The sequence below is a fragment of the Aspergillus ruber genome (assembly GCF_000600275.1).
Source record: "Aspergillus ruber CBS 135680 unplaced genomic scaffold scaffold00011, whole genome shotgun sequence".
Classification (NCBI taxonomy): domain Eukaryota; kingdom Fungi; phylum Ascomycota; class Eurotiomycetes; order Eurotiales; family Aspergillaceae; genus Aspergillus; species Aspergillus ruber.
The window spans coordinates 524,738-548,158 of record NW_024467307.1 but is presented as its reverse complement, the minus strand read 5'-3'; the positions used below and the strand labels follow the sequence as shown (position 1 = coordinate 548,158).

At 48.3% G+C, this 23,421-nt stretch overlaps 7 protein-coding genes and 1 non-coding gene across 8 annotated transcripts; 7 read left to right on the top strand and 1 right to left on the bottom strand.

Annotated features, from left to right (window-relative positions):
* Window positions 1-970: 970 nt before the first annotated feature.
* On the top strand, window positions 971-2,113 carry EURHEDRAFT_515117 (glycoside hydrolase family 16 protein; the record flags this gene model as incomplete). The annotated part of the gene is made up of 2 exons (XM_040786340.1): window positions 971-1,054; window positions 1,085-2,113. The coding sequence occupies 2 exons, from the start codon at window positions 971-973 to the stop codon at window positions 2,111-2,113; spliced, it is 1,113 nt and encodes a 370-aa protein (XP_040639421.1).
* A 1,196-nt stretch (window positions 2,114-3,309) lies between these two features.
* Window positions 3,310-5,313, top strand: EURHEDRAFT_478036 (putative amidase). Its single transcript, XM_040785447.1, has 5 exons — window positions 3,310-3,525; window positions 3,572-3,693; window positions 3,752-3,819; window positions 3,867-4,132; window positions 4,191-5,313. The coding sequence occupies exons 1-5, from the start codon at window positions 3,337-3,339 to the stop codon at window positions 5,187-5,189; spliced, it is 1,644 nt and encodes a 547-aa protein (XP_040639420.1). The 5' UTR covers window positions 3,310-3,336; the 3' UTR covers window positions 5,190-5,313.
* A 211-nt stretch (window positions 5,314-5,524) lies between these two features.
* Window positions 5,525-7,131, top strand: EURHEDRAFT_515115 (HesA/MoeB/ThiF family protein; the record flags this gene model as incomplete). The annotated part of the gene is made up of 3 exons (XM_040786339.1): window positions 5,525-5,768; window positions 5,829-6,042; window positions 6,105-7,131. 3 exons carry the CDS (start codon window positions 5,525-5,527, stop codon window positions 7,129-7,131), a joined length of 1,485 nt encoding a protein of 494 aa, XP_040639419.1.
* Window positions 7,132-7,238: 107 nt separating this feature from the next.
* On the bottom strand, window positions 7,239-7,326 carry EURHEDRAFT_t69. Its single transcript has one exon. It is a non-coding gene; the product is annotated as a tRNA-Asp (tRNA).
* Window positions 7,327-8,387: 1,061 nt separating this feature from the next.
* On the top strand, window positions 8,388-11,795 carry EURHEDRAFT_455293 (uncharacterized protein; the record flags this gene model as incomplete). The annotated part of the gene is made up of 5 exons (XM_040784258.1): window positions 8,388-8,500; window positions 8,637-10,002; window positions 10,053-11,182; window positions 11,235-11,588; window positions 11,645-11,795. The coding sequence occupies 5 exons, from the start codon at window positions 8,388-8,390 to the stop codon at window positions 11,793-11,795; spliced, it is 3,114 nt and encodes a 1,037-aa protein (XP_040639418.1).
* Window positions 11,796-15,214: 3,419 nt separating this feature from the next.
* Window positions 15,215-17,115, top strand: EURHEDRAFT_402411 (uncharacterized protein; the record flags this gene model as incomplete). Its single annotated transcript, XM_040780139.1, has 4 exons — window positions 15,215-15,220; window positions 15,454-16,784; window positions 16,860-16,883; window positions 16,932-17,115. The coding sequence occupies 4 exons, from the start codon at window positions 15,215-15,217 to the stop codon at window positions 17,113-17,115; spliced, it is 1,545 nt and encodes a 514-aa protein (XP_040639417.1).
* A 701-nt stretch (window positions 17,116-17,816) lies between these two features.
* On the top strand, window positions 17,817-19,691 carry EURHEDRAFT_455055 (MFS general substrate transporter; the record flags this gene model as incomplete). Its single annotated transcript, XM_040784247.1, has 3 exons — window positions 17,817-18,143; window positions 18,221-18,979; window positions 19,035-19,691. The coding sequence occupies 3 exons, from the start codon at window positions 17,817-17,819 to the stop codon at window positions 19,689-19,691; spliced, it is 1,743 nt and encodes a 580-aa protein (XP_040639416.1).
* A 179-nt stretch (window positions 19,692-19,870) lies between these two features.
* EURHEDRAFT_536759 (putative nitrate reductase) lies at window positions 19,871-23,275 on the top strand (the record flags this gene model as incomplete). The annotated part of the gene is made up of 6 exons (XM_040787339.1): window positions 19,871-20,229; window positions 20,291-21,604; window positions 21,668-21,831; window positions 21,881-22,269; window positions 22,322-22,445; window positions 22,507-23,275. Exons 1-6 carry the CDS (start codon window positions 19,990-19,992, stop codon window positions 23,273-23,275), a joined length of 3,000 nt encoding a protein of 999 aa, XP_040639415.1. The 5' UTR covers window positions 19,871-19,989.
* Window positions 23,276-23,421: the final 146 nt, after the last annotated feature.

Here is a 23,421-nt window from a genome sequence, read left to right as displayed (position 1 = left end):
TGGCCGTTACGCAGATAACCCAACCATATATATTTTATACTCAAGACTACGTTCTGCATACCTTTAAATAAGCACCGGCACATCGAGAAACCTTGTGTTAAGCAAAGGGAGCGATGTAATGGATGTGTCGTTGTGCATCTTGGTATCTATCTTTAAGATCTTATTCTGACAGCATAATATGGAGGTTGCGGTCAACCCAGGCCATTACTTCGGCCCCGACGATGTACGCTAGGGTCGCGGTCCAATGTTAATGCTCAAGTTCTAGAGCTTGGTGCTTGACCTGGAAATGCTTTGTTTGCTTGTGACCGGGCCTACATTCAAGGATTGACCAAATCTGCATGGCTTGCTGTGCGGACGGTCCCAGATGGCAACGTTAATTTTAAACCATGCCTATCCGATGTACAAGCATTAAGCTGCTCAACTCTGATAGTGCTATAATCCATAGCCTCATTTGGGCCTTAAGCTCAATGGCTTGCTGGGCATTTTGGCTGGAAGAGCCCTAACTCTGCTACCAGTTAGGTAAGATAATATAAGATATGCAAGCTACAGGAAACTTGTCGTGGAAGCTCCCGGGACAAGATAATACACGAGCTAGGATACCCTTTTCTCTTCCTTTCACAGCAATGCATATTTTCACCTGTTTCACGAGGCATCAGTATACACCTTCCTGGCGGTGATATCAGACTTACTATCACTACACCAAGAAAAAGCATCTATACAGCAAAACAAATGACCGAAAAGAAGCCATCTAGACAGAACCTGGTCTACCTGTCCTACCCGATGGAGACATGTTCTACCCGTTGTAGAGAACTATAAAAACTCTCGTTTCACCAAAAGCGACTTTCCACTAACAAGTATCTCTCGCATCATTTTACTACTGCTATATCCCATCTTATCGTCACTATTACACCAACACTATTACAATAATAAAAGCAAGCCTTACTTCGTCTCCCTCGACGACTCTCATCGCATGCAGACTCAACAGCTGAAATACCTTACTGACACTGATCCCTCACCACCTCTTATTCGTCGTACCCCTCCTATTACCACTACTGTTACCGGAGCAGAAAAACCCTCTCCGTAGTGTAACCTACGTGGTTGGTCCCGAGAAACTAAGTGGATAACCGGAATCATGATGACAATTGTCTTCGTGGGAGTGGTCGTGGGTGCCATCGTGGGTGGAGTCGTGGGCTCGAGGAATCACCAATATCCGGACTACAGTCCGTTGCAGTACCAGCTTGTAGATAACTACATGGGGGCTGATTTCTTCGACAAATTTAATTATTTCAGCGAAGTGGATCCTACGGGGGGCACCGTTGACTACGTCGATCAAGCAACGGCCCAGGATCTGAACTTGACCTATAGCACTGGTGACTCAGCCGTTCTTAGGGTTGATGCCTATAATGAAGCCACTGAACGTGGCCGTCGGTCTGTCCGCATCGAGTCAAAGGTGCAGTATGACCATGGGCTGTTCATTTTTGATATCGCCCATACACCAGTTGGCTGTGGCACGTGGCCTGCCGTTTGGCTGCTAGGTCCCGAGCATCCTTGGCATGGTGAGATTGACATTGTGGAGACGGACAACCTGGCTCAAGACGGGAACATCGTGACTCTGCATACCTGGGAAGGCTGCAGCATGGAGGGCGTCAAACGGAAACAGACCGGGAAGAAAACAAACCTGAATTGCGGTGATGGCGACGAGACTGGATGTGATGTCCAAGGCAAACCAAGATCTGATGGTGAGAAGATGAATAGAAAGGGCGGGGGTGTTTATGCCTTGGAAATGCGAGACGCTGGCATCAGGACCTGGTTCTTCCGCCGCAGCAAGCTCCCGCATGATATCGCGAACCCAGGAAATGTTCCGGATCCATCGTCATGGGGACGACCGTTGGCTGATTTCCCTAACACGAAGTGTGACATCGAGTCGCATTTCGACAACATGAGAATCGTTGTCAATATTGATCTCTGTGGTGAGCAGGGTGCTGATCCGAAGCTCTATACGGAGAAGTACCACTGTCCGGGGAATTGTACGGATTTTGTGAGAGGCAATCCGGAGTATTTCATCGATGCGTACTGGGAGTTCAAGGGCTTCAAGGTGTATCAGGCCGAATGATACTCTCTTGGCAGTTAAGTTGTTTGATTTGTGGATATTTGGATCGAAATTCGTGTTGCCATTTTCTTTTGCTGAAAGTTAGTTTGAACTAGCTTGTTTGGTTATATTCTAGGCCTGGTATCTATGCATTGGTAGATCTTTCTCAACGAATTGATTTGTTTTAAAGATCGCATCCACAACTGACTTTCTTCTTGCCATATGTAGACTGTGAAACAGAACATTGTTGGGATCGCGGCCATTGTTGTTCAGGAACCGTGGCCTCCGATGGAATGGCGCATTATCGAAGTTCCTGCACGCAAAGATTTAGCCCTGGCGCACCCGGCGTAATGGTTTAACATCGTGATTGCTGGTTTCAATAACCGAAAGCAATTAACACGGATTATTTAGCGTACCTTATGTCCGGCATTTTTAACGCATCATGGCCACGCGGTAGACATTCCCTCTCTAATCCCAAAGAGCAAGAAGCGTACACCTCAACTAGGAAGTCGATAAAGGCCGAAAGAGCACTATGCATAAGCGCAGTATCTAGAAATTGAGCCGCAGCACTGGCCAAAACAATAAATAGCAGAGAAACCAGATAACATGACCAGAGCTGTACTTGTATAGCCACAGGATGCAGTGATATGAACTCGCATGACTGGCACGACTGGTTCAGAAAAAGCAAAACATTCCTGTTCGCTATTTGGAAAATTCCCGGGAGGGTCTTGGAGGAAATTCTCTTTCATAGGCCCGCTAAAACAGGTACTAGAAACCTTGTTTCTAGACTTTATTCACTCGAGACATCGGCGGAGTCTATTGAGCTTATTGAGAGATAGAGTTGTGGGCTCTATTGATATCAACTTGGAGCATAGTTGCCGCACTCGCGTGGCTCACATGGATTCAGGTCCGGTTTTTGATTCGATACTTTTCTTTGCTTTTTTGGTGAATTGTCTCGGTGGAGAAGCAGTTTGCATGGTACAGTGAGTTGTCGGGCCAATAGGCAAAGATAGAGGGAAATAACTTGCTGCAGATGCTGTGGGGAGTTGCACTAATTCAGTGAGTCGTAATTTTATAAAGTTCTGGAAATGAGATTTTGGTAATTCGGAAGTGACTGGAAATAGAATTGCGAGGGGCACTTAGTTCGGTCGTACATGTTTTAAAACGGCCCGGTTGTCGCCAGGCGATGGTTTGAGATTTTGTCTGCGTTTCTGCGGTCCTTTTATTTGACTAAGTGAAGCTTCAGTATGGTGTTTGGCCGGCACTTCTCGAGCCTGATAGCTCTTCTGTATACCAGCGCGGGTGTTCTAGGGCACCCGGCTTGCGAGAAGGCTCCGGCTGGTGACTGCACATATCCATCTCTGATCAATGCAACATCAGAGCAACTCCAGGATGGTCTGAATAAAGGATGCTTCACGAGCGCTGATTTAGTCAAAGTATGCTTCCGCCAATAGTCCTAGCTCGAATGGCTAACTGTTGTAGGCATACGTGGAAAGAATCCACGAGGTCAACTCGACACTGCACATGGTGCTAGAAATCAATCCAGATGCGATACAAATTGCTCAGAGTCTTGACAAGGAGAGGAAGAATGGCAACACTCGAGGGTATGTCATATTTCCCCTTAGTGATGTGGAATAAGCAAACTAACAAGAATGACTACAGACCACTACACGGCCTTCCGATTCTGGTCAAAGACCTGATAGGCACAAACGACAAAATGGAAACGGCTGGTGAGTATCACCATTTCTGTTGTGCTGCTCACTGACATATTGTTCAGCCGGCTCGCATGCACTTGTTGGCGCAAAAGTACCCGAAGACTCCACCGTCGTGGCCAAACTCAGAGAAAGCGGCGCCATCATCCTCGGCAAAACAAGTCTCTCAGAATGGGCGAACTTCAGATCATCAGATTCATCTGATGGCTGGAATGCGAGAGGAGGCCAGACATATGCCGCCTATATTCAAAACCAGACTCCCAGTGGAAGTTCTAGCGGCAGTGCCGTTTCCGCTGATTTGGGCCTGGCTCTAGCAACGCTTGGGACGGAGGTATGTCACCTATCAGCCTAATGAGGGCTATATGTGCTGATTCTTGCTTTATCGAAAGACGTATGGAAGTATCCTGTGGCCCAGCGAAAAGAGCAACATCGTCGGAATCAAACCAACCACCGGACTGACCTCACGGCATATGGCTATTCCAATTAGCGAGCGTCAGGATACTATCGGACCCATGGCCAGAACAGTGAAAGATGCGGCAATGGTCCTGCAGGCTATTGTTGGACAGGATCCCAAGGATAACTATACTCTGGCCTCGCCATTTGCAACTGGTTTTCCGGACTATGTCGCGGCGTGTAAATCATCCGGATTGCAAGGAAGACGAATCGGGATTCCTCGCAACGTTGTTAGCCATTATGGCGGTAAAGACAACCCCGTCGTATCGGCATTTGAAGCCACCATCTCGGAAATAGAAGCCGCAGGAGCAACTATCGTTGAGGACGCCAACTTCACGGCTTATGAGGAGTCCATCTATTCACAAATGCACAGCAAAATGACGGCTTTGGATTTCATCAGTAACATCGCAGACTACCTTTCCGGCCTGAAAACGAACCCAAATAATATTTATTCCCTGAACGATATCCGGCATTTCACACAACATGAACCCCTGGAAGATTACCCAGATCGCGACACGTTCTTATGGGACTTGACCCTATCTGTAGGTCTCAACAACACATCCCCGGAATACTGGCCAATGTACCAGGAAGTCCTCAGAGTCGGTGGTGATGGGGGTATCCTAGGCGCCCTCACGCGGCAAAACCTAGATGCTGTCATCTTACCCACTGCAGTCGCTCCTGAAATTCCAGCCATGGTAGGCTCACCAGTCATAACAGTCCCACTTGGTGTATTGCCAGAGGGAACGCCTGAATTAAAGGACCGCGGAGTTGTGTACAGTGCTCCTGGGATTCCATTCGGGATTAGTTTCCTGGGAGCGAAATGGAGTGAAGAGCAGCTGATTGGGATGGCGTATGCTTTTGAACAGAGGACGTTGAAGAGAGATCAGTTGCGACGCATCATTGAGCCAAATACGGAGTTGAGGGATGTCTTATAGACTTAGTAGCTAGTCCTCGTTACTTGGGAAATGCCGGCTCATTGCTTGGGGAGCTGTTCTGTACATAGAGGTAATTTGCATTCTGCATTGCATAATAGCATGAGTTAGAATATAGAAACAGAGTACACACTTATTCCATAACTGATCGTTGTAGCGAGAGTAGTTGGCAGTTGTCGAAGAATAGCTGCGTGATGAAAATGGTTTAGTGCGGATTGATTTTCTAATCGATAAGGCTACCCCCCGCCACCAATGCTTTCACTTTCCACCAGAACAGTTCCAATTGAGAGAATCACCATATTCATGACTTTACCACGATAAGCACATCCCTACATAAGATGGAGAAACTCGAAAGCACATGCGCATCATTGCGTGCACAAATAACTGCCACAGAAACCAGATTGGCGGGGTTGCGACGCGAGCTCGAAAGCGCAGAAAAGGCCGCCATAGTAATTAGGAAACAGGAGGACACAAAGGCAGAAGAAGGGAACAAGGGTCGCGAGACGAGGACATGGCCGCTTCTGGGGGAGGAGTATCGGCGCTATGGGAGACAGATGATCGTGCCACAGCTTGGGCTTCAAGGTGAGTCAAAAGGGTGCTATATGCTTGGTTGCGCCTTCTAACAACCACTCTCTGCTACAGGCCAATTGAAACTTCGATCATCGAGAGTCCTGATTGTTGGCGCCGGAGGGTTAGGATGCCCAGCTGCGCAGTATCTTGCCGGAGCCGGAGTTGGCACATTGGGCCTGGTCGACGGGGACACGGTCGAGTTCTCGAACCTCCATCGCCAGGTTCTACATCGAAGGAGGACTGTTGGGAAGTTCAAGGTGGATAGTGCGATTGAGTATCTTGAAGAGTGGGTCCCACTAGCTTTACAGACTTCTGGAGTAGGTGATGCTGACCATCGTGCGCTGCTAGATTAAATCATCACTCTACATATATCCCCCACAGAGCACACCTTACACCTCAAGACGCACCTGAGATCTTCAAAGACTACGACTTGATTCTAGATTGTACAGATAACCCCGCAACCCGTTACTTGATCTCGGATACTGCAGTACTGCTTGGGAAAGCGCTGGTTTCCGCCTCCGCATTGCGAACCGAAGGCCAGCTTATGGTCCTGAACAACCCTCCTCGACCTGCTGGAGACGCGACTGGAGGACCATGCTACCGATGCGTTTTCCCGAAGCCACCCCCGGCGAACAGCGTTGTCAGTTGCGCGGACGGTGGGATCCTTGGACCTGTGGTGGGGACGATGGGTCTTTTGCAGGCGTTGGAGGCGATCAAGGTTATTACTGCCAGTGATGATGCACCTCGTAATCCCCCATCACTTCTCATATTTTCTGCATACTCCTCGCCACAGTTCCGGAGTATCAAGCTCCGCTCCCGCCGGGCGAACTGCGCTGTGTGCTCCGCTGAGGCTAGCGTATCGTTGGATACATTGAAGTCAGGGTCAACCGACTACGCATTTTTCTGCGGGACAGCAACCCCTGAGACACTGCTCTCTCCAGAAGAACGCATTTCACCGCAAGAATATCGAACAAAACATCCTGACACATTCGCGCCTCAATCGGGACCTACCCCTGCCGCAGATGACAAGCAGCACACAATAATAGATGTCCGCGAAAAAGTCCAGTTCGACATCTGCAACATCGACCACAGCATCAACATCCCAATCTCGAGCATTCTCTCGTCTCGCCCAGCTCCGGCTGAAGAGGATGGGACCCCTGCTCCGTTGCCTACCTGGCTTCCAGAGAACATCACTTCTCCAGATTCCACTGACCCTGTATATGTCGTGTGTCGTCTTGGGAATGATTCGCAGGTTGCCGTGAAGAGGCTTAAAGAACTTGGATTGGACCGTGGAGGGCAGAGATTCATTGGTGATATACAGGGTGGACTGCATGCCTGGAGAAGACAAGTAGATCCGGAGTGGCCTGAGTATTAGCATCGTATCACACGCAAGTAGAATAGCACGTATGAATAACGAATGTAATCTCCAGAGGGATAGATAAAAATTTGGACAAGTGTGAAAAAAAAAAAAGCAAAAAGAAACTCCCCGACTGGGAATCGAACCCAGGTCTCCCGCGCTTGCAGTTGTTAAGCTGACAAGCGGAAATCATGACCACTAGACCATCGAGGACTTGTGATGGAAAGACTTGCAATATCATAATTTACAAGTCATTTAATGTGAATGATGGTTTTGTCAGTAGTTCCACGCCCATGTCCATTGATATTAAGGTTGTTTCCCAGTGAGCACAGTAGCAGTAGCCGCCACGGAACTCTGTTTTCAAGCTCAAGGCCGGCTCCGGAGAGATGCCTCGGGATTGCTCAAGCTTGCAGCCGAATGAAAGAGGGCCGAAATTAAGAATCGAAGTATCGCCAAGTAAATAGTGTCCGGTATTGACTCAAATCGTTGCCACTCCATTATACACCCGTTCGTTGAAGAATTCCCGAATTGCATGTAGTGCATAGTGTGTGGTGAGTAGCCAGCCCTTCCTGTCCATCAGCAATTATATATAAACTCTTCCAGTCACATAGTAATTCCCAACCGACAGGCCATGTTGGAATAACCTCCAATTTCCAAGCTCTCGGAGTGGGTCAGTGTCGGTTTCCTGGGCCGAGAACCGACTGCCGTTCGCGTCTCGTAATGTTCCGATCTCTACGGCTCCAGGCAGTTCTTTTCTTTGACTCACACCGTTTTCTTGAATAAATAAAAAGGGTTTTATACCGTGGATTTCCCCTAGGAATAGCGATTGCGTAGGGGGCTGTTGAAACAGGATTCGTTTGCATTCATTGACAGTAGCAGGTCCACGGATCGTCCCTCCGCTTGGGAGCGCCGTTTTCACGCCAAAGTTTTTGCGCCGTCGCAGTTTTCTCCTCTTTCCACCAGCAGTTTTTTTCTTCATACTGCTCTGCTGGGTCGCTGAATAGCCGCGATAATTTTCTGGTATTTGACTGCGTGATAGAAGCAGAGTGTTCGATATAGCAGTCTGGTTGATTGCCTGGCGCAATAACATCATCGCTATCGGGTCACGTGAATCAGAGGCAAAGCATGCGTCAAACAAACAGATAACAATAGCAATTGATTGTGGGATTTAAAGTGCTTTACGACTGGACGCTGGCAATATGGTTTCTAGGTCCAGCTCATTTAGCGATACGGATCCTCCGATCCAGTTCAACACGCCGAATCCGCCTGTTGATATGGATGATACGCCCAAGCCTAGGAAGAATTATCTGAAGACTTTTTGGGGCAAGGTGAAGCGAGGATGGCAGAGGCTGGAATTGGATATCCACACGGTGCTGCAGATGATGAAGTGAGTTGCTTCGATGTCTCGATATGGCCAGTGCTAACATTATTATTCAGAGGCGCTATTCCGCCCACAATTGCTCTTGCTATGTAAGGAAAACATCCATAATCGAGAGAGGCTGGAGCGCAGCTAACACAACCAGGTATCAAGCCGACTCGGTATCCGCAGAATTCACCACCCTCGGCTACATGGTGGCTATCATCTCCGTCCTCGGATTCGCCATCATGCCTCGGGCCAAGTTCATCCAAATGATGCTTCTTGACGTGCTAGCAGTTTGCGTAGCAATTTCAATCGCCCTGCTCATGATGTACTGTTGTATCCATTCACGACAGCATGCGACGACAGGCTACCGGACCGCGCTTGGAGCTTACAATTCGTCTGCATCCGCTGTCAGCGGCGTGTGGCTTTTCTTTCAGACATTCATGGTGCATTCTCTTCGTGCCAAGTTCCCGCAGTTCCAGTTTCCGGTTATCATCTATTCGATTATTGCGGTGGTTACCAGTACCTATGCACCTCAGTTTACGACAATGGCTGCATCAATCAGTTTTGCTACGAGACTCCTAAAGGCGTGTATGACGGGTTTGGCGCTTACAACAGGAGTTTCTCTATTTATTTTTCCTCTGTCCACCAGGACGGTTGTTTTCAAAGAAATGGCAGGATACATAGGAGGGCTGCGCGCGGCTCTCAAAGCACATTCAAATTACCTTGAGACCCTCGAACGCGACGACATGTTCGGCCGCACAGAGACATTCGATGAAACAGTCGAGAAAATGGGCAAAAAGGGAAAGGTCTACAGCTCCGAAGCACAAGCCATCCATGCCGCAGTCCGGAAAATCACCGAGCTCCACGGAAAACTCCATGGTGATTTGACGTTTGCCAAGCGAGAATTTGCCTGGGGAGAACTGGGCCCTGATGACTTGCAGATGACTTTCAAACAACTGCGCAAGGTTATGATTCCGGTTGTCGGCATTGGATTTATCGTGGATATTTTCCAGCGTCTTTCGGAATACAACAAGTGGAATGAACCTATTGATCCGAATGCAAATGATGCCCCGACTGATGCGATCCGCCGACGGGTCGTGCAAGAATGGAACGATATCATGAGGGCGGTTCACGACCCGTTTGCTTCTATGATGGAAACCATCGACGAAGGATTACAGCATGTTTCCTATACGATGAGATTAACCAAGCCACCGAAGAAGAAGGCTGCTCCTAGTCCTGCAAATTCTGACATGTCTGACAACAAGGATGGGGTGGATATTGAGGCAGAGGCCGGAAAGGTTGAACCCGGCGAGAAAGGGTTCGCAGAGCATTTCCAGCGCAAGTTGGGTGAATTCCGGGTGGCCAAGAAAATTGCATTGCAGACTTGGGCTGAAGAGAAGGGTCTGAAATTACCGGATAACTTTTTCGATCATCCCTCGTCTGTGGAGGATATTGATGATCTTCCTGCAGACGTCACGGGATTCAGCAGGGATAGAAACCGCCGGCAGCTCTATCTGTTTCTTTTTGTACGTACCATGGCCTGATCACATATAGGAAATGATACTGACCAATGCAGATGGAACAATTGCTATACGCATCAGGACAGACAGTTCTGGAGTTCGTCCAATTCGCCGACGAGAAACGCGACAGCGGCAAACTGTCCAGGACACGTCTCATCGTCCCAGGAGGAAAACGCATGGCTAAATGGCTCTCGAGCATTTTCCATGTAGGCGACACCCACGAAGACGACAACATCGGCGACATCAACACCCAAGGCAATATCCTGCAACTTGGAGAGGCGTACAAATTCCGAAAAGACCCCGAGCATCTCCCACCCCAAACCGCTTTCGAAAAAGTCGGAGACAGAGTGCGCATGTTTTCCTTCATGTTACGCTCAACTGAATGTGCCTATGGCTTTCGAGTAGCGTGTGCGACTATGACCATTGCCATTGTCGCTTATCTCTACGATACGCAGGAGTTCTTCGTCCGGCAACGCTTGTTCTGGGCTATCATCATGGTTAATCTTAGTATGTCACCTACGTCGGGGCAGAGTATCTTTGGTTTCGTGCTACGGATCCTTGGCACTATACTCGCCATGATCGTCTGCTTCCTGTCATGGTACATCCCCGATGAGCACACAGCAGGAACCTTGGTAATCTTCTTCATTTTCATATCGTGCGCCTTCTACGTTCCCATCAAGATGTTCCGCTTTCGAACCATTGGAATCATCACCATCATCACAGCCTCAATGATCATCGGCTACGAGCTACAGGTCCGCAAGGTTGGAGAGCAAGTCGCTACATCCAACGGACAAGCATACTACCCAATTTACCTCCTCGCGCCCTATCGACTGGCGACTGTGGCAGGTGGTATCGGGGTTGCGTTTATCTGGACCTTCTTCCCGTATCCCATGTCGGAGCATTCCGTGCTTCGACAGAGTCTGGGAGCTTCGTTGTATCTTCTGGCGAATTACTACTCGCTTAATCACGAGACCGTCTCCGCACGGATTCGGGGCGACGAGGGTGACATGACGCTCAAGACTTCTTCTGGGCGTAGACTTGAGAAGGCACGGAATCAAGTATTCTCGAAACAGATGCTGATGTTGAATGGTTTGCGGACATACTCCGGGTTCTTGCGATGGGAGGTTCCAATTGGAGGCCGGTTCCCTAAGAGGCGATATGACTCGATTATCAATTGCATAGAGAAGTATGTCCTCACCTATCTTCAACACAGTATGCGGCTTTACTAACTGGGCCAGTATCATAAACTACCTGTCTTTGCTAGGCTACGCCTCTGAAGTCCTCTCCAAACTCGGCGCCGAAGAGTCCGAATCTGCCTGGATCCACGACTTCAAGGCTCTCATTACTCAAGCCCGCATCACGACCCACGAAATTACATCTGTTCTCTGCCTCCTTTCAGCTAGTATCACCAACCGCCAACCATTGCCTCCTTACTTGAAGACGCCCAGACCGTACAGTTTCTCAAAACGGCTCGAGGCGCTGGACAAGGATATCCTGAGTATCAGACATATGGCTGAACCGGGGTATGCGGCGTTTTCGGTGCTGCAGATTTCGACGAGATGCATTGTGGGTGATGTAGATCGGTTGTTGCGGTATGTCAAATCAAACCTACGGAGCAGAATAGACGTCGTATACTGACTCAAACCAGGGATGTGAAAGCATTGGTCGGCGAGCTGGACTTCTCCTTCCATGCTGTCAGCACCCGCGACCCCTCGAAGTCGTCGATGAACGTCACGAGACAATCTATGTATGCATCGGGACTGTCGAGAGCTTCTTCGTTCCGGGATAAAAACGATTAGTCGGTTATAGCATCTTTTTTTCTTGTTGTTTTCTTTCCACTTGGTTCCCCCGCTGCCTGGATGATCCTGGTGAGGCATTCTTGCTATTGATCCTCCGCCTGGCCCCCCTCTCATTGCGCCATCCCCTTTTCGCTGTTCGAAGTTGTAATCTCGGAGCTGTCTCCATTAGATCATATCCCGAGAAAAGAAAAGAATATGAAGCTTCAGAGTGGGCTACACAGAAATTTTCAGTGTCGCAGGTATCCTGTTCAAGGGTGAGGAACTTGCTGTGCCATGCTCTTTGTCTACATGCATACTATTGTCGACAGAACACTTTTCTGGCTGTTGTGTTCCATTACATGTTTTTGGTATCAGTGCAACAGGATCTACCACATCCCACTTGGTCCACACTACTTTCATTAGCAACTGGAGTTGTTGGTGGGGATGGCATGCACCACTCGTGACCAGCGATCTGTATCTTGAGTGAGACTATACGCATGGCATCTCAGCTACAGGAACGCGGTTGGAATATACTGCTGCGTTGGCTCCCTGGTCATGAAGGCATCTACGGCAATGAGTGTGCTGACGCTCTTGCAAAAGAAGCTGCCAACTCCTTGGCTCCCAACGCCGCGGAGGAAGTAACTTTCATGGCCAGCACTCAAAGAATCCTCCGCATAGAAGCAGCCAGTGCATGGAAGAATGAATGGACTGCTTCCACCCACGGGAGCTCCCTCCGCCATTTATGGAAAGAGCCTTGAAAAGCACTAATGCAACTATACCAAAGCCTACGAAGAGCCGCTGCATCAGTCCTCATTCAAATGCAAACTGAGAAGATTGCGCTGGTCAATTATCTTGGTACCTTTAAGACTCTGGAGTCGACTGAATGCTCCTACGGACGTGGCCTTCAAGATACACTCCATGTTCTCCTCCCTGTAAAAACCAGGCAGGACTCCGGATGCGCCATCTTACACAGGGGTCAAAGGGGGGGGCTTGGATTACCGGGCCTAATTTAACACGGCCAGACTTGGTACCGAAGGCGGTGCGATTTATGCCTGATACAGGCCTCCTAGGCCAGTTTCAGACTCTACCAACTACATACCGAGCCACAGCAACGGACATGAAGCAACCGACAGCATAGCGCAGCCAAGGTTATTGCAGAAGTAGGGACGGAAACGAGACAGTATCCAACAAGCCCATGAATCTTCGTGGCCACTGGAACAGCAGTACGAAACCAGCAGCACGGGGCATACAAAATGTGGAATAACATATCAAGATATATGTAGAAAAGCGACGATGTACATAGCGATTACCATTACGGCGGCTTACCTGGCCGCCCCGCAGGACCTGCCGCCATTCAGCCTACAGGGCTGACAGATGCGTATATGAATAATAACAATAACAATAACAATATGTTTAAATACAGGAAAGACATACACCGCATCTTCAAGGCTTATCAGTTGACAGATTGGCGATGAATAGGCTGGCACGCAATTTGGTAGCAGTCTGACGGCACTCAACAGCCATAGAAGGCTTTCGAATAGTCATAGAGAAGACCACAACTTTAAGAGCCCTATATAAACGACCTTCTTGCTACCCAAAGGATAAAAACAGATAGACACAACAGAATACAACTAGAAGCCTTTTCTTATTTACATTCAAATCCGCCGACTTGATCCTTTCATTGGCATCTCTGCGTACCATTCATACTGCGAAAGTCACCATGCAACCAAACACCTTCCTCAGGCTATGTCTTGGTCTCTTTCTCTCGACATTCTTTCTAGCATCACTCGTCCAGAGCTCGCCCTTTCCACGGTATGTTGCAGGACACTATGTAGATCTCTTACCTACTTCCTTATCATCCACTTTCTGAGTGACTGATGGGTACAATTCGCCCTGGTCACTCTTCAGCCCTAACTAACTTGCCCTGGCTGATGTAGTTTTCCCGCAGCTAGTTCACAGACGTTTCAATATCGAGCCCGCGCTCCTGTATGTAATTGTCTTCAATAATGCAACAGTACCTAGACCAACGCTGTCTATCATCATGCATGGTGACTTGCTCGCCACCTGTTGGAACATTGCCTCCCAGAGAAAATTGATCTCTTCGGCGGAACTGACATGCTCTGAATGTTGAGGGTCTCGTGTTTAATAGCAGCCCAGAGGGATCGAAGACGAAACTAAAAATTAGCACACGTCACCCGTACATGCATAGTTTCGATCTCTTACCCCGTCGACTCCCTCTTAGCCGTGGCAGGAATCATCCCACACTCCCTCAACACATCGCTAAGCTGTAGTCTGTCATATTGTACTCACCCTGGAATGCAAATATCTACGTCAAGCAAGCACTTTTGCCTTTCATGAATAACTTAACAATTTCCTGACTGTGGTGTGCCGCAGGTCCCGGTTTACCGCAGGGCCATGTGGTCCATAGGGTAACTATAGATCCATGAAAACTGTGGCATGCCGCAATATTTTCCCAATCCATCCCATCAATGGTTGCAAGTAGCTTCAGAATTTACCAAAAGTCTTGTGAGTAATTTTTCTTTGCTTGCCTGGTACATTTCAGAGACAGCAGTCGACAAAATGCGTACCACGAAATCCTACTTACGAACAATACTCTCCCATGATGGATATCACGGAACCACCTACGCTCTCATGAAACTGATGCCAGCTTCAGACGCCAGTGCGCTATTTGCTGCCCTTCAACTTAGACTATCGACTTTAATCTATCGAAACTTTCTCAAGCCTTTGAGAGATATAGATCAGACTGCAAACATTCAACAAGATGGTTCCAGAATTCAGGCGACTTATTGGTCTGATGTTTGGACTTGAAATTGCGTTTGGTACAGTTTCTAGGCTTCGTGATAATCATTTTGATTGAGCCAAAGAAAGAGAAGAGGAAGGACTTTAGAAACTGTGTTTGAACGGAAGAATGGAATGCACATTGAAATCAGCCTTTTGTGTGTTTAAATAGCTACTTTTCTGGTATTCTAAGTCATGATGGAAGCGCTTCCCAGTATGAAACTATAGATAAATTAGGTGTAAATGTTGCTGGTGAGCGTATTTGTGCTTTACCTGTTCAGGAAATTTAGCAGTGGTCGTTTTAAAGCAGCGACGCCAGGACGGAAATGCTACGAAAATGTACCTGAAAAGCCACGACGTTTTGTGGCCTTTCCGGCGTCACCTTTAGTTACTCCGTATATCCAACCTGGACGGTATACGCCTCTGCAGAAATTCGATTAGTTGAATGCACAAGCAACAGCTTAATTTATCTCAGACGATCATGCCTTGGCGAGACAAGACGCCCCGCCTCAGCCTTTTTATCAGCTTAAATGCACAGCTGCCATCTCAAGCAACTACGAGAGTCGAGTACTCACCATGGACAGCAATACAGACACTAAAAAACGAAAACCACATAAAAAATCGCGACGAGGCTGTCAAACATGCCGGTAATCTCACCCTCCCCTTTTCATACAGCTTCCAATAGTAACAACAACAACCCAGAACCCGCCGCTTAAAATGCGACGAAACCCTCCCAAGCTGCACCCGTTGTATGCGAACAGGCTGGAGATGCCAATACCCAGATCCTTTTCCATCCGAATCTGTAATTCCAAGATTTTTTCCCTCGCGCACTTTCGACAGCTAGCGCGAATACCAGTACTTTGACTTCTTCCGGTTCCAGACCGTGACTGATCTCAGTGGCTGGTTTAGTTCGTATTTCTGGCATAGGCTCGTTCTGCAGATGAGCCATTCGGAGGGTGTTGTGAAGAGGGTTGCTGTTGCGTTAGGGGCGTTGCAGATGAATGGGGGTTCTGATCAGCGAGTGGCTTTGCAGTACTATAACGAAGCGCTGTCTGGTCTTCGGGGGTTGCTTGGTTCGACTGGGATGCGATCTATTGACGTCGCCTTAACAGCGTGCATTCTACTCTCTTGTTTCGAAGTTTTCCGGAGGGATTACGCAGCCGCGCAAATGCACTATACAAGCGGCCTAGAAATCCTCAAACTATGGCGAGGAACCACGGCTTACTCAACAGTCGACTATCCATACCCCTCACGCTCCCAAGCAGTAATCCCCTGTTACGAACGCGCGTTAATCGAACACTTCTCTCTCCTAGAAACACAAATCGTCTCATTTCTCCAATCACGCCCCGGCTTCGCACAAGACGCCATCCTTTTCGAACAAAGTATCTCCAAGATCCCGATCCCAATGGACTTCACTACACTAAACGAAGCAAAAGAAACATTTATCTCAATCATGAACACAGCGATGAACCTAACCACCCGCGCCAAAAGCAGACTCGTCTTCAAAACAGAAGATGAACCGGAGCGCGATGAAAACGGGCTCTTCCGCCATCGCGAGACGTATAATGCGTCAATTCAGTTTGCGGCGACTCTGCGTACTCTTACGGGGGAGTGTCAGCTCACGCTTACGCAGTGGATGGCTGCCTTTGACGCCCTATATCGTCGGACATGCAGAAATATGTCTGTCCAGGAGACGGCGTCGACTTCTGTTCTGTGGCTAGTGTATACAGTCCTTTATGCGCTTTTCGCGCGAGACTTTTCTACGGGGGAAATGGGCTACAATGTATACGTAAAGGACTTTGAAAACGCAGTATCTCATGCCCTAGTCGCGATACGGCATCACCACCGCCATTCATCATCACAACAACGTCAACAGAATCGTCAACCAATGTTCTCCCTAAGCCTAGGCATAATGTCCTCACTCTACTTCATCGCGACAAAATGCCGTCACCGCGGTGTTAGGGATATGGCTCTCTACGCACTTTCTGCAGCACCATTACAGGAGGGCCTGTGGAATCGGGATAGTGCGTTCTTGATGACGCGGGTGCTAGTCGAAATGGAAGAGGAATCTCGGATTCCTGGGACTATTGGGCCGGAGGGGATCCCTGTGGAGGCGAGGATTATTGGCGTGAATTTTCTGTTGAGGGCTGAGATGGGGGAGCTGGTGCTTGTTGTTGATAGACCAGGGGAGAAAGTAGAGAGGTTGGTAAAGTATGTTAGTGGGTTGGGGAAAGAGATGGATAGATAATATAGGCGGACCAGGAATATACCTGCTGGAACCTGGAGGTTATTTCTACCTGCGTCCCGGAGGTAAGTTCTATTGACATCGACAACTATTCTGCATATTATGCGAGACAGCACACCCCAAGATACACTTCCAAGGAACCCAACGCCCTATGTTTCGAACAATCAATCAACTCCCGATAGAAGAGGTAGTACGAGACTACAACGTCACCAAAGGCAAAACGGTCACACGAATGATGACTTGCGCACGGGATACCAGCAGAAGAACGGGATCCAAGCAAGTCACTTATCGAAATAGGGTATCTACCTAGTACATGCATCTAGCATATGCTAAGCAATGGCGGTGAAAATCACAGCCACAGTATGTACTCCGTGCTTCCATACATGTGACATGCATGTGCCTCTGCCTCTAGCATCTGATATCAGTCCCCTTTCCTTCCCTTTCATACTTGTACTTGTACTCTGCACTGCCTGGTTGCTCATTGACTGACGCATGCACACAGGTACATGAAACAATCCCGACATTCTAGCGAAACCCAAGCCAAACGTTGCATACCGATTCTCATAACTCCTTGCATAGAAGCGAAAATTACCCATTCGACTGGAAAAAGCCTCTTTCAATAAACAGACTTTGCCTGCCTGTCTAACATTGTGTGAGACTGGCATATCGTGCACTTAAATAAACTCAGCGCAAATATGTACTTTGTATCCGGGGGTTATATAGCAGGCAATATCCCTTGCGTGGTCCCCCTACCAAAGAGATGTACAATGTCCCACATTATCATGCTCGGAATTCCTCATGCCGTCGGTTGTTGCTCCCTTTTTAAAAATGTACGACGTCCGCGCGGTGCGAATGGTTGATGTTTGATTTGCTTTTGATCAGTCGTGGCTGGATGACGAAGGGTGAAGAAAGAAGAAAAGATAAGACAGCGCATACCATTCGGTTATCTATGGGATAGAGAAGTCGAAAACGGATCTGAACGATAACTACTCCTGCCAATGGGTGTCACATCAGAGATAACGGTCTATAACAATGACAAAGAAAGCAGCGAATCGAAACCCCCATCCCGCAATACGCATCTCAGCGTCGAGGAATTCTCACCCACGCTCGAAGAAGGATTCCGACTTCGACCCCCAGTCTGCGACGAGGACGTTGAACACCAATTTGAAGATGATGACAGTGAAGCTCGCAATCGTCGCCGCTTGGCCAAGCGTGAAAATGCTGGGTGGAGGCCCGGGGTTAGGGAATGGCTGGTTCTCATCTGCGTATCGATTGTGGTTATGATGGATGCGTTTGATGCGACGGTAGTGATTCCTCTGGTACCTGTATGTAGTTACGCTTTTCCTGTTTGCGATTCCCTTGAATGTTTTGCTCATCAGTTGAGAATATTAAATTGCAATAGTATCTTTCCCATGCCTTTGCAAGACCACTCGAAAACATCCTATGGCTGCCAGCGGGCTACCTTCTCGCCAATGCAGGAGGGCAGATGATATTCGCTATGCTCTCCGAGATATTCAACTACGGGTCGCTCATGATAGTTGCTCTTCTCTTCGCCACGGCCGGAACAGGCGTCTGTGGCGGCTCCATGGATTTCCCTGACTTGCTCGCCGGTCGAACAGTACAGGGCATTGGCGGCGGCGGTGTGACGGCGATTTCATTCTTGGTCGTGATGGACACCATGCCAGGTTCGCATTGGATTCGGTATACAGGTTGGTTATCCACAGTCCGTGTGATTGGCGCTATACTAGGTCCGCTCCTCGGTGGACTATTTGTCGACTATGTCCGGTTCAACTGGGCGTTTTATTTCAACTTTGCATTCTGTGGCCTCGGTTTGCTGATATGCCCTTTTGCTGTGGATTTGGGCTCGAAGAAAGGTACCCGCCTTTCCAAGCTTAAGAAGATGGATTGGCCCGGCTGCATCCTTGTTCTCACGGGAGTTGGCTTTTTTCTTGTCGGGATGTGTTGGGGTGGTACGGAGTATTATTGGAAAGACTGGGAGACGGTGATGCCAATAACTGTTGGAGGAGTGATAATTGTTGCCCTCATGTTATGGGAGATGTTTTGGGCAACACGGCCGTTGTTTGCACTGAAAGCGCTGGGTTTGCAAGATCCGCGGTCAACAGCGATAGCGTATATCAGCAGTTTCCTTCACGGCTTTCTGGTGAGTCTATATATCCAGAGTGGGAAGCGGTAACTGAGAAACTAACCTAGAGCAGATATTTTGCCAACTACAATACCTCGTCCTATACATGACCTCTGTGAAATATTTCTCTCGGTCTCTGGCGGGAATAGTCTCCGTCGTCCTCACAGGACAAACTCTTATTACCATTGTTGTGGTATGCCAGACTGGAATTCTCAGAAAACTCCAATCACATTGGATAATCCGGATCGGTTGGGCAATAACTCTCATCAGCACGGGATGCTTCATCATTCTTCACAAGCGCACCCCAATGCCCGGCGTGGTATTCATGTTCTTTGCAGCAGGAACCGCTCATGGTTTTCTGGTCTCTGGATATAATGCTTTCTTCACAGAAAAAGGACTTCAACGGCAGCAAGATGAGGACCAGGGTTCCGATTTATCCACCACTTCTTTGCCAATTCTGATGTACCCGCTCCTCAGGACATGGGGAATGTGCGTTGCTGTGCCTGTCATTGGAGCCATCTTGCTGGGTCAATTAATACGCCAGATGGAGAAAAATGGACTTGATACTTCAAATGAGTTCTACATTCGTTTGAACGAGATTTTGTTGTCCGAGGGGGGAAGAGATGAACTAGAGATTCTGGATGGAGTTGGGTTTCGGCTGGTTTGGGAAGTCGTTACAGCACTCGCTGGTGTGGGAGGGATTCTGTCGCTGTTTATTAAAAAGCCTTAGGAAAAAGCCAATAGTATGGCCAGTACAAATTTTAGAGGGTCAGTTCACCGTTAATCCACGTTTCCGTACATACTCTGTAACACTGCTTGCTAGAAAACCGATCATGACGTCAGAAATATCAAACAGAACGACGTAAGTAAAGCTTTATCTTGGACTTACCGAGCTTCAACGCAATCGAGACTCTTCAAAAGACCGCAGAATTGAAGCGTCAAAGTCGAATCATGGGCAGGCGCTGAGATCAAATACCAATTTCTCTAATCTAAATCATCTGAAAGAACCAACAACACTCTAAAGCAGGATGCCGAAGACACCCGGAGCATCGAAAAAAGACATCTTTAATGAGCCGGAATGGACCAAGACACATAGTCACCGAGTAGGGCTGCGAGACAGTGATGACCGATTTCCCGGTCTGACCCACATCGGAGATGACTGGCGTTTTGAGATTGAAGAAGAGGCCGAGGAGAAGATTGAAGAACTGAAAGAGAAGGCAGCCGGCGGGAAGCTGCTTACGGTTCGCGACTTCATTGCCAAGCAAGAGGTCAGTTCGAGCGCGTACTTGCAGCAAAAGATAAACTAACCTCATTCCTCATCTCTTGTAGAACTTCGAATTCAAACGACCAGAAGTCCATCCGAAAAACCGGAGATATGTCCTGCACGTTACAGAGAATTTCATCAAAGAGGGACAAGGTTGGCTCATTAATGAGAGAAAGCGCCAACATGTAGATGAGAAAAAGCAAACGCAGAATACAAATAAAGAAGATGACTCGGAGCCCGAGGCCAAGGAGGAGAAGAAAGAAGACGAGGGTAAGCCAGAATACACCCTGGAGCAGCAGGCGCTTTTGCGCAATTTGAGTGAGGAAGCAGAACATATACGCTCGATGAAACAGAATGATGGAAAAGGCCGTTCACCTGCATGGTATGAATTGATATCCACGCAAATTGATGAGCTGGATCAATTCAGCCCAGACAATTGGATTGCGCGGCCTGACACTTTAATCCGAATTACTGGCAAAAATCCGTTGAACGCGGAACCGGACTTGTCAAAGCTTTTTGATGCAGGGCTCATCACACCAAACCGGCTTCACTATGTCCGGAATCATGGCTCAGTTCCGAACTTGGAGTGGGCGAACCATAAACTCGAGATATCAGCCGGTAGATCTTTGGCGCTACTAATGGATGACTTGACGGACCAATTTGAAAGCGTGAACATTCCAGTTCTTCTCGCCTGCGATGGCAACCGGCGGAAAGAACTCAATATGATTAGGCGGTCCAAGGGTTTCAATTTTGGTCCCGGAGCTGTCAGTTGTGCATACTGGAAAGGAGTTCTGTTGCGGGATGTGCTTTTAAAAGCTGACATTGTATCATTAATGGACGACTATCCAAGTGCGAGTCTTTGGGTTCATTTCGAAGGCGCAGATGATCTCAGTGAAGGGAGGTATTCCACCTGTATACCGCTAGAATACGCCATGGACCCGAATAACGATGTCTTGCTCGCTTATGAGATGAATAACAGCCCCCTGCCAGCTGATCATGGATATCCGCTTCGACTGATCATCCCTGGATATGTCGGAGGTCGGTGTGTAAAGTGGCTGGCGAATATATGGGTGACAGATCGTGAGAATGACAGTTACTACCATATATATGACAATCGTGTCATTCCCAGCTTTGTGACAGATCCGAACTCCGAATATGCAGATATTTTGTTTCATAACCCAAGTACCATCTGCAATGAGCAGGCACTAAACTCGATTATTGCGAAGCCAGCCCAGGGTGAGACAATAAGGCTCACCGATGTAAAGAAAGACCAAACATATCGGATCGAAGGATTTGCATATAATGGAGGTGGGCAGGAAGTACAGCGTGTCGAGATCAGTCTGAATGGAGGCGAGAACTGGCTATACTGTGTGCGGCGGGTGAGATGATCAGATGAGCATTTGCATTTTTTTTTTTTTTTCAGGAATAACCTTGTCATATAGTATCCTGAAGCACCACTGCGGCACGGAAGGAAAATTTGGACATGGCTGTTTTGGCACATTGATGTTGACCTTCCACAAATGCTGGAAGCCCAAAGCATTACCGTGCGTTGCTTTGATGTAGGGAAGAATACGCAGCCCAACACGCCTTCTTGGAATTTGACAGGGTAAGTTCTTCCATCGTCGCACTTTGTGCAGTCAGGCTAAGTGCCCCAGGATGATGAACAATTGCTGGTATGTGGTCAAACCACAAGTAATCATTGCTCCTGACACAAATGAATTGCTCTTGATATTTCGGCACCCCTGCGAGCCAGGCACTGGAGAAGGTGGATGGATGGGACCATCTACAGAGATTCGCATGGAGCAAGCTAAGCGCTCTGCAACAGCTCCTCAGAAACAATTCACCCGCGAGGAAATAGAAAGTCATTCAAGCGAAAGGGACTGTTGGGTTGTGATTAATGATAAAGTGTACGATGCCACCAGTGTTCTGGGTTGGCACCCTGGTGGAATAACACCGATCCTCGATCATGCCGGGCGAGTTCATTCGGAGACAACGGAGATGTTTGAGAGCATTCATGACGATTTTGCTCAGAAGAAATTGCAAGGTGTGAACCAATATTGTAGTGTTTGCGGTAGATCGTTAACGAGTGTCGGTAGAATGCGCCTTGGGAGTGGTGACCGACAAAGTAAAGGAGTTTATGCAACATGTGGCCGAGCAAAAAGCCGAACAAAGGGCCAAATCAGCCAGGAGGGATATGGATGTAGCACTGAGCCGGCATAAGTAAGTCTCGTTGTGGTCTATTGCCCGAAGAATGCAAGACTCACCTATAGCTACTATGCAGATGGACATTGGTGCGATTGGTTCGAAAAATTAAGATTTCAGGAGATACCAGTCGGTATACATTTCAACTGCCACCGTCATCCAAGACACTAGGGCTGGAAACTGGTCAACATGTGCAACTAGGATTCCATTTCCGAGACCGACTGGTTTTCCGTCCCTATACACCCGTTTGGCCAATTCTTTCCAGCCAGGACGAAGGCACTTTCGATCTGGTCGTGAAGACATACTACCCTGATCCAGGGCAACCGGGAGGGACCATGTCGAATATTCTGGATTGTCTTCGGGAGGGTGAAGTGGTGGAGGTGAAAGGACCTTCCGGGCAAATTAGATATCAGGGAAACGGGGAGATCCTCGTTGACAACAAAAGCTACTTTTTCGATCGTATCACCCTGGTCCTTGGCGGATCAGGGATCACTCCGGGATACCAACTCGTCGCCAGGATTTTATTAACAGAAGGAGACCGAACAGAGATCAGAGTTATCGACGCGAATAAGACCGAGGATGACATTCTACTGCGTGAAGAGCTTGGTCGATTCGCGCGGGATAATTCGGACCAATTTCGCATCACCCATGTTTTATCTCATCCAGGGAAAGACTGGCCAGGCGAAAAAGGTCATGTAGACGAAAGGATCCTCCATCAGTATGCGTTTGAGCCGGACGAGAGGGCTGTGGCTCTCTTATGTGGACCTCCGGCGATGATCAAGAAAGCGGTGCTGCCAGCTTTGAAGAACTGGGGGTATCATGAAGACAAGAATCTGTTCGGGTTTTAGCTTGTCTCCAAGACTTCGACGAGTACCTTAACTCTACTGGCCTGGCATGTAATTGTCGCATCGGTGGCTCCCTCGTCGATTACTGTCTCAACAAGACAAGAGTACGCATCCTCGCCAGCTCATATCCCCCAAGGTTATTTTCATTC

Bases quoted from the DNA above. Each gene is read 5' to 3' on its own strand.
- EURHEDRAFT_478036 (XM_040785447.1), top strand. From the start codon at position 3,337: ATGGTGTTTGGCCGGCACTTCTCGAGCCTGATAGCTCTTCTGTATACC. The intron at 3,820-3,866 runs GTGAGTATCACC...CATATTGTTCAG, and splicing joins CGACAAAATGGAAACGGCTG to CCGGCTCGCATGCACTTGTT. The intron at 4,133-4,190 runs GTATGTCACCTA...CTTTATCGAAAG, and splicing joins TAGCAACGCTTGGGACGGAG to ACGTATGGAAGTATCCTGTG.